Source organism: Pseudophryne corroboree, chromosome 5, assembly GCF_028390025.1.
Source record: "Pseudophryne corroboree isolate aPseCor3 chromosome 5, aPseCor3.hap2, whole genome shotgun sequence".
Lineage (NCBI taxonomy): Eukaryota > Metazoa > Chordata > Amphibia > Anura > Myobatrachidae > Pseudophryne > Pseudophryne corroboree.
The window spans coordinates 704024107-704039509 of NC_086448.1; the positions used below are offsets into that span (position 1 = coordinate 704024107).

A 15403-nucleotide genomic window follows, 5' to 3' on the forward strand; every position below is an offset into this window, starting at 1 on the left:
ATAGGGAAAGCAACAGATGATTGTATTTAATTTAATTTGTATATGTGTCTAGGGAAAAAAACGTACTGGAAAAGGGCGCTTCCGGGGTAGCAACAGTGCCTCACCCTCAGTCTTGGGTGGTGGCAGTTGCACACCCCTCCTTATGCCCTTGTAGCCAGTTGTGTTATGTACCTTTCCAGTGTCATGTAAAACTAGAGATTGGGTAAATGATCAAATTGTATATACAGACGGTGTAATGGCTAGCATTACTGCCTCCAAGCACTAAGATTACAGATTTGATTCCCACAATTACCTTCAGTGTGTCATACCTCCCAACTTCTTGTGTCCCTGGATCGGGATCATTGAGCATGACCCTAAAAGGGGGCATGACCTTGAGTTGAAGGAGGTGTGACTTCGGTTAAGTGGACATGGCCTCGCGGCATTACCCTGTATTGAGCATTTTGAACCTGTGCCCAGCACTCCACAAGCATCTGGGCAGCCCCTGGCTCACCTCCCTGCACTGAATAGATACCATGCACATGCGAATGGCATCTATTCAGGGATCACCCGCTGCTGAGCAGAGCAGAGCAGCGGGTGTTCACAGACTCTCCCAACTTACCCCCACCAACAGTTTATAACTGTCATTAATCTAGCTTAGTGTTTGAAATGACGTTAGAGGCCAAATTCTCCTCTTAAGGGCCCCGTACACTTGTCCGACCTCATGTCGGAGACGATCGCAGGCGATCAACCCGGCAGCCTATCGGGGGGGCGGGGGGGGGGGCAGATTCGGCCAAGATACATTGGATGCTGCCCTTTTGCATCTGATGTATCCTGGCCGATCCCAGCCATGCCCCCAGGTCAGACCTGATGGAATGTGCAGCACATTCAATCTGGAGGATCCGATCCAAAGCTCACGGAAACGCGCATCGAATCGGATCAGCCCGGAGACACCTCCAAAATGCCCGATTTCATCCGATATATCGGGCCGAATGTCCGAACTGGGCTGAAATCGGGCATTATCGCTCTAGTGTATTTACTCTGCTCAAAATCTTGATACAGCTCCTCCACAAATCAGTTTTATAAAGACACAGAGGAAACCAATTTGTGCCAAATCAGACTTTTTATTTACTTTTAACATAACTTTTCACAATACCTTGATTTTGTATATACATGAACTTACATCAGCTGCCTAACATTGATGTACTGTAGCTGCAGTTATGGAAAGAAACAACATAACCAAGTATACTTTAGACCAAGGGTGGCACAGCAGCTGGAGGGCCACTTATTGCCCACCCCTGGTTTAGATTAGCAAAATGTATCAATTTAGTCATTACACAGCATTAACTGCTATACAGTATGTGACATAATAAGTCTGACATATATGTCTACTTTATTACCTGAAACAGACATAAGCAACTGACCACGGCTGCTGTAAATAATATGCACTGTATTAATTAGTGCTAATCTGTGGTGGAAAAGGCATGAGATGGCCAGAGGGCAGAAATAATGTTTGCGACATCCTCACATTGGGGCTGCTGGGAAAATCAGTAACAGCTATGCTCTGGGGAGTTTTTAAGTGTATAAGGGGAGAAGGAGAACATAAATAGAGGTCACATGGGCCCTAAGATGTTATTCACCAGCGGGCCCTGCAGCAAGTGTAAGTCTACACAGCCATACAGTATATATCAGACATCGGCTGTGCTGCAGTCACGACACGATATGCCTGTGAACGACACTGTTCACAGGCATATCGTCTATACACACCCACCGATGCACTACAGATATGTTGCCAGGTCAATGGAATTGGCAATATATCTGTCAGTGTGTACCCACCATAAATCATTATTGAAAAATAGGACATATCCTCCCTCATTTTTTTCTTCTGCTTTTTTTCTTCTTCTGCACACTGTTGAGTCCATGCTATGTCCTCAGCTATAACCCATTATACTTATTTCTGTATATGTATACCAGCTCTTATTTGCTGTGTTTCTGTTGTTTCTGGACTTTTGTCTGCTGTTTGTTGTATGTTCTTTTTTATAATCAATAAAAAATATATTTCAAAACAAAAAGGACATATCCGGGGACAAAAAATGTTTAAAGGCATATACTGTACTATGCCTGGAAATCAGGGACAAAACACATAAGACTGGTCATATACATATCATACTAGCCTACTCTCCCGGAATGGCCGGGAGGCTCACGAAAATCGGGTGACCCTCCCGGCCCCCCCGGAAGAGCAGGCAAGTCTCCCGATTTCAGGGGTCCCCTCTGCCCGGCTGTCTACTTAGCGAGGAAAGTGGGTGGTCTGGGCAGGCGATGACGTGATTCTTGTTGAATCGAGTCATCATAGCCACGCCCCTTGCTGTATAATGGCAGTAATAGCGGCATTACACAGCGGGGGGTGTAACTTACATGACGCGATCACGCAGCCACGCCCCCATCCTGCCTCTGCCATGCCCCCGTCCCACCTCTGGCCTGCCCCCCTCTGCACATTACGTCACTGCCCGCCCCCCTGCTGAGCCGACCTGGCTGCTCTCTCCCGGAGAGAGCAGCCTAAAAGTCGGCAAGTATGATACATATTGGCAAATGGACCTGACACTAGAATGTTTTCAGACATGTCTATAAATTAGACGAGCACTATCTGCTCTGCATGATCCTGTTTATCAATATGAGACAAATAGTCTGCCCAAATGTAAAAGATAACTTTGTCTATTTATGTTGATGAGAAGCTGCCGTGATTACATCTATCAAAGTGGACGGTGCAGAGCTAAGAGAAAGCTTTAGTAATGCATATGCTGAATGCTGTTTGTAAACAGGAACACATTTACTGCCCATAATGACCAATCACATGATAGTTTTCAATTTGTTTAGTAAATGGTTCATGTCTATAACTCGGGATATGAAACTGACTTTCACAAACCCAGAAAATTTGAATTGAACAACTTCTAAATTATTTCCTAGAAAACCAAACTCTTCAGACATTCAAGGAAAGGCAAGTACACTTCTACAGTGCTTAAACAATATTATTTTAGGATAGTTAAATTACAGTAATATTGTTCCTGAATTTTTCATAATTTTGAGGTTTTCGGTATGGATAAGGGCCTTTTTTCAATGTACGTAATGAACCTGTGTATAGGTAATTTAAAAAATACATATTAAATTATTAATAAAATGATAAACTTTGAGTAATACTCAGAACAAGATAACAGCTACTTGTACTACAAGAATAATTTTTTATGTTCAAAGGAAAACTATTGTCTACGTAATGAACCTGTGTATAGGTAATTTAAAAATACGTATTAAATTATTAATAAAATGATACAATTTGAGTAATACTCAGAACAAGATAACAGCTACTTGTACTACAAGAATTTTTTTATGTTCAAAGGAAAACTATTGTCTACATTATTTAAAAAAATAAATGATACAGAAAAATAAAACACATGTGTTGTCCTTGGCAAAAAAGTTACACTAGTGCCTCAGACTGAAGTTCAACAGCGGCTTCTTAAGTAGACACCTTACAGAAGTTTCACTGAGAAGAATTGGAAGAGTTGGCATAGGTATGATATTGTTTTAAAGGGTTATTCACACCACCTACATCCCAGAATAATATACTGATATGGGTGGGTCCCTTATGGAGCTGTGTTTCTTTTTCCAATACAGTAATACAGTAATGTAGCTTTAACGGCAGCCCCTGTTAGGAAGCTGTTGTGGTCATTTCTGGAAAGTAACATCAGAATAACAGGAGGAATCCTGGTCTGAGGGAAGGGAAACTCTCACCCATGTGTACAAGCATGGAGTACTGGCAGGTGTTGCTCACCTCCAACTATCAAATATGAAAATTGCTTTTACAATGAGCATGAAAGTCTAATGAATACATACAAACATACAAATGTAATTAACGTAAGTCAACCATTTATATTCCAGATCTATAACATCTAATGTATACATACAGTTCTACAATATTATTGAATTTTACATTAAAATGTTCTACACACGATTTCCAAAAGACAAAATATATATTGCACATTTACCAAAAGTATATCAATGCAAATTGTTCTTAAAATTATTATTAAAACTTTTTTTTAAATCCACAGTAAATTTGGATTTGGAGAAATAAGATCTTAAAGCAGAAATCCCACATAGAGGATTTTTTCTTTAAATAGCAAAATAAGTACCATTTAAGAATGAATCTGATATTCAGTTCTCTATGCTATCCTCCTACAAATCTTAAAAGAAAACAACTCTAATGGGCACAATCCAAAAAGGTCTTCTATAGATCATGTTCAAACATATTAGCCCTACTGAGAAGTACACAACGCAATTCGAGACGTAGGATGCCAACTGCCATTTATCTTTGTTTCCGCATGCAAATGTATACTATGTCATTCACTTCCATTTTTGCACTTCATGGCTTTCACTACACATTCCCATTTGCTTTCTTTTTGTTCCATCGATTTCTTTGGTTTGTTGTGTTTAAATAGATCCTGATTGTCTTCATCTTCTGCCTCATTTACAATTTCCATTTTCTGAATGATCAGTTTGATAAGTTCATGTTGCTTTTGCATAATTGTGGACAGATCCTTCAGCCTAATGGTATACAGATATAAAGATGTAACAAAGGTTATGGTTTATATTTTAGGTTATGAGGACTCATTTTAAAACAATGGAGGTTGTTTATAAAATATATATCGCAGTTTGGTAATGCAAATGCGGCTTTGAACCAGCCGAGAGCCTTAGTTTGCTAAAAGGTATAAAGGAGTAGAGTGGTTAAATTTGCAGGTGTATTACAGGGTTGTTTACATGGCAGAAAAGGACTTGAGTTCTGCACCAATTCAGGGCTGACAAATTGAGATCAGGATTCTTCTAATGAGACAAAACATTTTCCTTAGGCTGGGGGCCACACATAGCGGTCAAGAGGGTCCCGTTCAGCAGGACCCGCTTTGCCGCATGGAGACTGCACATGCGGCAGTCCCGCCGCCGCCGGATCCAATGCAGCATGCTGTTGTTGGGCCAGATGATAGGACGGCAGGATTTCAGTGTGATCACATACATTTCAATGCACTGTGTTCCATTGAAATCCCATGTGTCACTGTACACACAGAACCCCCCTCCCGGCCAAGCAGGTCCCTTTCAGCCCCAGCCTTGCACAGTGCATAGTATGAAAAATAAACAAATGTCATTAAATAAACGGGAAGCATGCTAGACAGTCTGGCTTAGTCTCCACTATAACTTGGAGACCACAAGTGTGGAGTCAGCCGCACCACACAAGGCCTGATTCTGATTTGGAAGTAAAGCAAAAAAAAAAAAAAACAAGTACTGTAACTCCCTCAGCGGTAACAGCTTAGATACCTTTGCACGCTGACAGCCCCATCCCTGGCCCCTGTGTGTGTGACTCCTCCTGCTGTCTTCTGGTGTGCAGCTGCAGTAGTTTTTTTTTCAACAAACTTTATTGGCATCCAGCAAATAAACAAGAGTTTACTTCCTGCTTCTCCAGTGAGGAGAAGCAGATAACACCAGCAAGAGGAGACAATGTCAGCGCTGGAGAAGTAACACCTGAATCACTTAGTTCTGCCTAGATGACCCAGGTGCAGCGATGATATTATAGCCTGCACCCAGTGCTGGCAGGCTGCAGACTGAGAAAATCACTTTAGTACATATCGAGAAGCGTCATGTACAGGGATTTTCTCTGCATTTACGTTTATTCCCATTTCTCTCCTTAGTTAGTAAACAGGCCCTAAAGTTATGCCACAACAGAATCAGGGCCATAGTATATCCCTAGCCCAGGCACATAGTGGATCTAATTCAGATGTGGACGGAGGTGCCATTGCTGCGGCACACTTGGAAGCAGCAATGATGCACAGATACGGTAATGCAACAAGAGGAATCTGATATAAGTAGACACCTGCTGCTTTCATCGGTGATCCATGCAGGGCCGGATTAAGCCTTGGGGGTGCCCGGGGCACTTAAGACAGGGGGGCCCCGGTGTAAGGTGGGGAATGTATATTAGATTGTGCATACCTCCCAACATGTCCCATTCCAGGAGGGACAAAATGCTCTATACCTGGACTTCCCACTTAATATATGATTGCCGTCACCTGTGTTGAAATATTTAATTGATAAGAAAGGTATTTCAACACAGGTGATTGCAATCATAAATTAAGAAGAAGTCCAGGTAGAGAACATTTTGTCCCTCCTGGGGGTATATTTACTAAGATTCATAATTGTCCGGATTTGGAGGGAGATTAAATACGAATGACATCGAAAGTGTGATTTTGCAACTTTTTTTATTTTTTACGCCTCATTTACTAAACAGTCGTATTCTGCATTTTCGTGTTTACCGATGTCGATGTCATTCGTAATTTCGGCCAGTGTTTTACAGGAGTGATTAGTAAAACACTGCCGAACTTAACACAATGAATCTCGGCCGGATCTGTGAGATCTGTGCAGGGCTTCATTGTGTACCTTAAAAGTAGTGTATAAAGTGTAAAAAATCTGGAAAAAAAATTGCGTGGGGTCCCCCCTCCTTAGCATAACCAGCCTCGGGCTCTTTGAGCCGGTCCTGGTTGTAAAAATACGGGAAAAAATTGACAGGGGTTCCCCCATATTTTAACAACCAGCACCGGGCTCTGCGCCTGGTCCTGGTGCAAAAAATACAGGGGACAAAAAGCGTAGGGGTTCCCCATATTTTTAACACCAGCACCGGGCTCCACAAGTCAGAGAGATAATGCCGCAGCCAGGGGACACTTTTATATTGGTCCTTGCGGCCCTGGCATTAAATCACCAACTAGTCACCCCTGGCCGGGGTACCCTGGGGTAGTGGGGACCCCTTAAATCAAGGGGTCCCCTCCCTCCAGCCACCCAAGGGTCAGGGGTGAAGCCCAAGGCTGTCCCCCCATCCAAGGACGGCGGATGGGAGGCTGATAGCCTTTTGTTTAAAAAAAAAGAATATTGTTTTTTGTAGCAGAACTACAAGTCCCAGCAAGCCTCCACCACAAGCTAGTACTTGGAGAACCACAAATACCAGCATGCGAGGAAAAAACGAGCCCACTGGTACCTGTAGTTCTACTACAAAAAAAATCCAAATAAAAACAAAACACACAACGTGATAGTACAATTTTATTAAACATACATGCACACTTACATACATACATACTTACCTATGTTGACACGAAGCAGTCGGTCCTCTTCTCCAGTAGAATCCACGGGGTACCTGTAAATAAAAATTATACTCACAAACAATCCTGTGTAGATCGGTCCTCTTCTTTAAGTTTGTAATCCAGGGACTTGGTAAAATAAAAAAACGGAATACCCGAACCACGCACTGAAAGGGGATCCATGTTTACACATGGATCCCCTTTCCCCGACTGGCGGGACCCCCCGTGACTGTTGTCAAAGAGGGTCCCGTCAGCCAATCAGGGAGCGCCACATCATGGCACTCTCCTGATTGGCTGTGCGCGTCTGAACTGTCAGTCAGGCTGCGCACTGTAGATACAATGTAGCGCAGAGGCGCTACATTATATCCAATGGCGGGAACGAGGTTAAGTGGGGCCAACCACAAGAGTGACCCCACTTAACCTCACAGATCCGTGCATGCCTATCAGAACATGGTAAAAAAAAAAGCAGGTCTATTTGAAAATTTTTTTTTTTTTTTACGATTTGTATTTTTTCACGGTAGTGTTTGGCTATTGCCGGCAGTGATTGTGAATTTGAAGTTTTAGTAAATTACCGAGTTGTATAAAATAACAGGCGTATTTGACCGATGGTGTATTCATTCGTATTTTTTTTCTTTGACTTCCAAAAAAATACGAATGCCCTCATCACTGCCGAGATTTCAGTTTAGTAAATTCCCGAGATGACACTTTTATGAAAAAACACCAAATCGGTCAAAATCGGGAGCTTAGTAAATATACCCCCTGCAATGGGTCATGGTGGGAGGTATAGATTGTGTATATTAAATTTAAACCAATAGTGTATACAGGTATTAGTTTTAACTAATAATTTAATAATGCCTGGGTACTGTTTATAGCTCCACCTAATTGAAAGACAACTATTTTATAAACTTTTCTTTTAGTGGAACAAAGACAACTTATCCTTAAAAAACACATAGAAAAATAAATTAATTTATCTTGTCACTTGCAAGAAAAGCAACAGCCTCTATACTACTTACACACTGGGACAGAATTCAGGAGGAATGTGTGTGTGTTTCTCTGTCTCTAGACCCAAATGGTTTAGTTGCATAACAGTTTACACCCAGGCAGGTTGCTCATGAAACATGATATTCCTGTGTCTCTGCCTGCACATCAAACTGTCCTGCTCGCATTCTGGCTGCTGGAATTGCTGCTGCTTAAGAGGGAAAGCTAGTAATGTCAGTGTTCTCTGGCCGGGGGGGGGGGGGCCCTGACAAAGGGGGGCCCAGGGTACAGTATGCCCTACAGCCCTCCCTTAATCTGGCTATGGATCCATGTTGCACCTTAGGACATAGTGTCACAGGTGATCCCATGCTATCGGTTGGCTGCGTGACTCTTAGGATCACGCATGCTGGCTGCTGTAGCTCTTACCAAGAGGCCAGGAAATCTTCATTTTCCGACAGTGTTCCTGGCCTCGACACTCCCCTAAAACACCTCCATTTTGGAAAGCAGAGGCCATCACCACCCCCTCCCTGCCCCAAATGGCTCCAGACTGTCAATCTATTGAAGTCTGCAGCCATAGTGTGTTTAACAATGCAGAACTCGTACTGTACATGCTCAGTACGGGTCTGGTGCATGCGCAAAGTACCAAACATCGGTACTTTGCGATATGCGACTCAGATCCTTTGGAATCTCAATTAGGTCTAGTGTCTCCCCAGCCCCAGCACACAGTGTCTCCCCATGCCCCATCTTATACAGTGTTTATCCAGCCCCACACTTACCTACTGTCTTCTGGCTGCCCCCCGCAGCTCCTCTGGTCTGCTCAGTGGGGTGGAATGCACCGTAATAGTAAAAGAAAACTTTATTGCACCAGTTGCCACCAGAGCAATAAAGCTAGTGCAGCGGCTCCCTGGACAATCCCCATACCCACTGGTGCCCCATGGAGGCTAGGTTGCCATGGGCAAGCGACTAGGCTGCCTATTCCAGGGCCGTCCCTGCTCTCATAGTGCAAAAAAAAGCTCCAGGCTGGTGCCTCGATAGACGTGGTGCAAAAAACCTCAGCATACCACTCCACCTAACCCAGAGGCTTCCAACCATACAGTATGCAAAAAAGCACTAGGGCACCTCCTACCAAGGCCCTGACAAATATATTAAGAAAGTAAAAAAATTAGACACATACAATTTTCAGTTTCATTGAAAAAACAAGATTTATGGTAAGAACTTACTGTTGTTAAATCTCTTTCTGCAAGGTACACTGGGCTCCACAGGGAATGACATTGGGGTGTAGAGTAGGATTTTGATCCAAGGCACCAACAGGCTCAAACCTTTGACCATCTTCCCAGAATGCCTAGCGCCGCCTCCGTGCACAGGAGCTCAGTTTTTGTTAACCAGTCCAATGCAGTAGCAGTCAAAAGAGACGACAACTGTTAGTAGCACATACACCACATTCTCACAACAGGAGAAAGTGTCAGCAGCTAATGCCATACCAACCCAAAGAAGCTAAGTGCATCAGGGTGGGCGCCCTGTGGAGCCCAGTGTACCTCGCAGAAAGAGATTTAACAATGGTAAGATCTTACCATAAATTTCGTTTTCTGCTGCAAGGTACACTGGGCTCCACAAGGAATTACATTGGGGATGTTCTAAAGCAGTTCCTTATGGGAGGGGACGCACTGTAGCGGGCACAAGAACCCGGCGTCCAAAGGAAGAATCCTGGGAGGCGGAAGTATCAAATGCATAGAACCTTATTAACGTGTCACTGAGGACCACGTAGCCGCCTTGTACAATTGTTCAAAGGTCGCACCACGGCAGGTCACCCAAGAAGGTCCAACCGACGAGTAGAATGGGCCTTTATGGTAGCAGGAGCTGGAAGGCCAGCCAGTACATAAGCATTTGCAATCACCATTCTGGCCAGGGTCTGCTTGTGAGCAGGCCAGCCACGTTTGTGAAAACGAAACAGAACAAAGAGAGAAACCGACTTCCCGATGGAGGCAGTTCTCTTCACGTAGATATGGAGAGCCCGTACCACATCCAAAGACCGCTCTTTGGAAGACAATTCAGAAGATGCAAAGGCCGGAACCACAATCTCCTGATTAAGGTGGAAAGAAGACACCACCTTAGGTAAATACCCGGGACGTGTTCTAAGAACCGCCCGATCACGGTGAAAAATCAGATATGGTGACCTACAAGACAAGGCACCCAGATCCGACACCCTTCTAGCAGAGGCAATAGCCAACAGAAACAATACCTTAAGAGAAAGACACTTAAGGTCTGCTGATTCAAGAGGCTCAAACGGAGACCCTTGCAATGCCTCCAAAACCACCAAGTCCCAAAGGGCCACAGGCGGGATACAGGGAGGCTGAATCCGCAACACACCCTGAGTGAACGTATGTACATCAGGTAAAGTCACAATTTTTCTCTGGAACCAAACCGACAAGGCAGAAATATGAACCTTGATGGAGGCCAGACAAAGGCCAAGTCCAGGCCCTGTTGTAGAAAGGCCAAAAGTTTGGTCGTACTAAACTTGTAAGCGTCATGATTGTTAGATGCGCACCAAGCAAAGTAAGAATTCCAGACCCTATGGTAAATCCGAGCAGAAGCCGGTTTCCGGGCCTTCAACATGGTTTGAATGGCCACCTCAGAAAATCCTTTGGCCCTTAAGACAGAAGCTTCAAGAGCCACGCCATCAAAGCCAATCGGGCAAAATCCTGATATACACAGGGGCCCTGAACGAGGAGATCTGGGCGCTGTGGAAGCAGAAGAGGACTCTCTATCGAGAGATCCTGAAGGTCTGAGAACCAATGACGTCTGGGTCACGCGGTAGCGATCAGAAGTAGGATTCCTCCTTCTTGCTTGAACTTCCTTATTACTCTGAGCATTAGAGACACCGGAAGGAACACGTATGGCAGCCGAAAGTTCCATGGAATTGCCAGTGCATACACAAATGCTGCTTGAAGATCCCTTGTCCTTGCTCCGAAGACTAGAACCTTGTGATTGTGTTGAGACGCCATCATGTCCACATCTGGAAGACCCAACCTGTCCACGAGGAGTTGAAACACTTCTAGATGGAGGTTCCACTCTCCGGCGTGTACGTCCTGATGACTGAGAAAGATCGCTTCCCAGTTTAGGACCCCCGGAATGAACACTGCCGATATGGCTTGCAGATGGGGTTCCGCCCACTGAAGAATCCGCGATACTTCCCTCATTGCCATGTGGCTTCGAGTGCCGCCTTGATGATTGATGTACGCCACCATGGTGGCGTTGTCCGACTGTACTTGAACAGGTCTGTTCAGTATTAAATGCTGGGCCGAATTCAGAGCATTGAACACCGCCCGCAGTTCCAGAATGTTTATCGGAAGGAGAGACTCCTCCTTGGTCCACCGACACTGAAGGGAGTGTTGCTCCAACACCATGCCCCAACCTCTTAGACTGGCATCCGTTGTCAGAAGGACCCAGTTGGAGATCCAGAAGGGACGACCCCTGCTCAATCGTTGGTTCTGAAGCCAGCAGCTCAGTGACAGACGGACATCAGGAGACAAGGAGATCATTTGAGACCTGATCCGGTGAGGCAGGCCGTCCCACTTGGCAAGAATCAGCTTCTGCAGAGGGCAAGAATGGAATTGAGCGTGCTCCACCATGTCAAAAGCCGACACCATGAGACCCAGCACTTGCATTGCCGAATGTATCAACACTTGCGGACGAGATAGGAAGCATTGAATCTGTCCTGAAGCTTCAGGACTTTCTTCTGAGACAAGAACAACCGCTGGTTGTGAATGTCCAACAATGCATCCAGGTGCACCATGCTCTGAGTTGATGAGCCACCCGTGGGCTTGCAGAAACTGGATAGTCAGATCCAGATGGTGTAGGAGAAATTCTGGGGAATTTGCCAGGATCAACAAGTCGTCCAGGTACGACAGAATCCTGACCCTTGACGGTGGAGCACAGCCGTCATTACCGCCATGACCTTGGTGAAAACTCGTGGAGCCGTGGTCAAACCAAAAGGTAACACCCGAAATTGGTAATGGAGGTTGCCAACCGCAAACCTCAGGTACTGCTGATGCAACACTACAATGGGAATATGCAGGTAAGCATCCTGTATGTCCAAGGAGACCATATAATCCCCAGGTTCCAATGCCAGAAGAATAGAGTGAAGAGTCTCCATACGAAACTTGGAGACCCTCACATATTTGTTCAAGGACTTGAGGTTGAGAATGGGCCAGGAGGACCCATTCAGTTTTGGGACTAGGAACAGCGGTGATTAGTACCCCTTGCCTCTCTGAGCCAGAGGCACCTGTACTACCGAATGAAGAGTTTTTGCCTTCACCTGATTCGAAGGGACGTCTGTCAGGCGAAATCGATGAGTGGGACGATTCTTGAAGGATACAGCGTAACCTCGAGTGACAACTTACCGTACCCAGGCATCGGAAGTGGTCTTTAACTATTCCTGGGTAAACCCTAGAAGTCAGCCCCCCACCCTGGGATCCCCCAGAGGGAGTATCCCCCCGTCATGCAGCAGGCTTGTCAGTTTTGGAAGCAGGCTTACGGGCAGCCCAGGCCCGTTTGGGTTTGGGCTTATTGGGTTTCGAATTGCGAACCTGTTTTGGGTACGCCTGACCTTTTGCTTTCCCTGAAGGACGAAAGGAGCGAAAGGGAGTACTCTTAGCCTTCAGCACCGAAGAAGCAATACTAGGTAGACATGCAGTTTTAGCAGAAGCTAAGTCAGCTACTATCTTGTAGAGTTCATCTCCGAAAAGAATGTCTCCCTTAAAAGGGAGTACCTCCAGGGTTTTCTTAGATTCCAGATCCACAGACCAGGTCCGTAACTAGAGAATCCGGTGAGCCAAAATGTATGTAGTAGAAGCCTTGGTCGCAAAAATAACGGTATCAGAAGTTATATAATGAGACGCTGTGACAATATATGACAGACATTGTCTAGCATGATCAGAAGCATTGGAAGGCAACTCCGCCTCCAGCTCCTGAGCCCTTGCTTCAAAAGCCTCTGCAGCCCATGTCGCTGCAATGGTGGGCCTATGTGCAGCACCAGTTAGGGTGTAACTTGCCTTTAAACAACCCTCCACACGCTTATCCGTCAGTTCTTTCAGAGACGTGACAGTAGTTACAGGCAGAGCCCAGGATACCACCAGCCTCGCCCCCTGCGAATCCACTGGCGGGGGTGTTTCCTAATTTTTACTTAGCTTCGCAGTGAGGGGGTAGCGAGTCAGCATCTTATTGTGAGGCATTAATTTCTTTCCTGGATTTTCCCAGGTCTCCTGACGTATGTCAACTAAAACTTGTTTAACCACTTTCTGATGTTTAAACCTGTCTAATTTCTTAGGGGAAGCATCAGGCTCCGGGTCATCAGTAATCTGAAGAATGAGCCTGATTGCCTCCAACAAGTCAGGGACATCCACCTGTGAAACAGCTTTTCCATCAGAAGCGTCGGGATCAGAATCTGTGGGGTCAGTATAAATGCAATCCTCATCAGACGAGGTGTCTGGGACATTGGTGGATTGTGAGGAAGTAATGGCCTGCTTAGAGGACCCCTTGGTCTTAGGCGGGTGAGGGTTAGACTTCTGAGTAGTCAGTGATTGGTTCAATTGCTGTAACTGAGCGGACAGTTGATCTGCCCCTGGCGGGTTAACTGCGGGGACCATAAGCGGTTGTACCAGCACAGGAGGTCCCATAGGGAGTGTTAGTCTAGTTACCAGCGTGAAGAAGGTAGCCCAAGGTGGGTCATTTTGAACCCCCATTGCTACAGTCCCACTTGGGGGTAAGTATCCCCCAGAACCTGAACCCTCAGCTGCTATGTTTTCCTCAAATGTGTCTGCAGCCCCAGCACCATTGCCCTGTGTAGCTGACACATCCAAAAGCTCATGCAAGGCAACACAGTACAATACCAGCAGCACAATACCTGTCAAGAACCCCCTGTGCAGTGTATCAGCACAAACAGGGAATTCAAGAGGTATATGGTGACTAAAAATCACAGAGAAAAATATACACTGAGTATACCCTGTGAACTACCTATATTAAAATGATAAACCTGACGCACTTAGCCCCCTCAGGTTATAGAATATAGGGATAGCAATCTGAGTGAGATACACGAAATGGAGGTCACACAGCAGCTATATGCACACACACATAGTCACAATGTACAATGCAGAAATGATGACATGCAATAAAACTGCACTGGACTAGCAATACATAGTAGTACTAAGTATAGCTAATAGCTATACACTCAATAGATATAACAATGCACAGTAAAGACTGGATGTATATCACAGGGTACTTGTACTACATAACCCTGACTAAATGCACTCTTTCTTAACTAACACTGTCAGCAGACATGTAGAATACTTAAGTGTCCTGTAAAATGTACAGCGCTGACATCAGGGTTGCCTACCCTCCCGCATTTAGCGGGAGGCTCCCGTTTTTAACATGAGCCCCCCGCTGCCCCGCAAAAGCTCTGGGTCCTCCCGGTTTTTCATCCTACTCCCTGAAAGTGCGCATGCACGAGTCCGGATTGCCAGGGGGCGGACCTACACGGCAACATCATGAAGTGGAAGTCATTATTTAAATGCCGGCCGCCCATACCCACAACCACGCGGTGGCTCTCATTTAAATAACATGACGCCCACATCATGACGCCGCCCGTGCAGGTCCTACCCCAGTCATTCCGGACTTACACATGTGCAGTCAGCATTCTCCTGAGGTCGGTCGGTTCTGGCCACTGCAGAGTTATGGCTTACTGTGGCTTTGCTGGAAGCCATACTCCCCTGCTCTAGCGCTGTGCCTGTACTTCAAGCTCCTCCCTGTATTCTGTACAGCGAGAGGAGGCGGGCTGGAGCTGACACCAGCAGCAGCTGGTCTGGGGATGAGAGAGCTGAGGCAGGGGTGCAGTGCCTCAGGTGGATCAGGCACAGCACCAATGGAGCACAGCAGTAACTGGGGGAGGAGCACAGAAACTCTTACAGGGTAAAAGGTTAGAGGTGTGTGTGTGTGTGTGTGTGTGTGTGTGTGTGTGTGTGTGTGTGTGTGTGTGTGTATGGTGGATCAGGTGTGCACAGCCCGCTGAGTGAGGACAGCTATGGGCACCTGATTTATGTGGAGGCATGAGTAACTAAGTGCAGGGACACGGGCTAGGGAGTTGGGACCCAGCAGAGCTGTGGACCTCCCTCCCCACCCCCTTACTTCATGGTGCTGCTGCTGTCTTTCACTTTAAACTCCTGCAACTGAGCCCTCTGTGTTTTCATTTGCCCACTTGAAGCCCCACTTCCTTTCACTGCTCAGCTGTCAGTCGG

At 45.7% G+C, this 15403-nt stretch overlaps 1 protein-coding gene across 4 annotated transcripts in view; it reads right to left on the reverse strand.

Annotated features, from left to right (window-relative positions):
• Window positions 1–1080: 1080 nt before the first annotated feature.
• The window catches only part of TRPA1 (transient receptor potential cation channel subfamily A member 1), a 227888-nt gene continuing 213565 nt past the window's right edge, over window positions 1081–15403 (reverse strand). For all 4 annotated transcript variants that reach the window (XM_063923914.1, XM_063923911.1, XM_063923913.1 and 1 more), the window contains one exon: window positions 1081–4569. In XM_063923914.1, coding sequence (XP_063779984.1) covers window positions 4365–4569 — 205 coding nt within the window. In that variant the 3' untranslated portion in view covers window positions 1081–4364. The remainder of the gene's footprint in view (window positions 4570–15403) is intronic.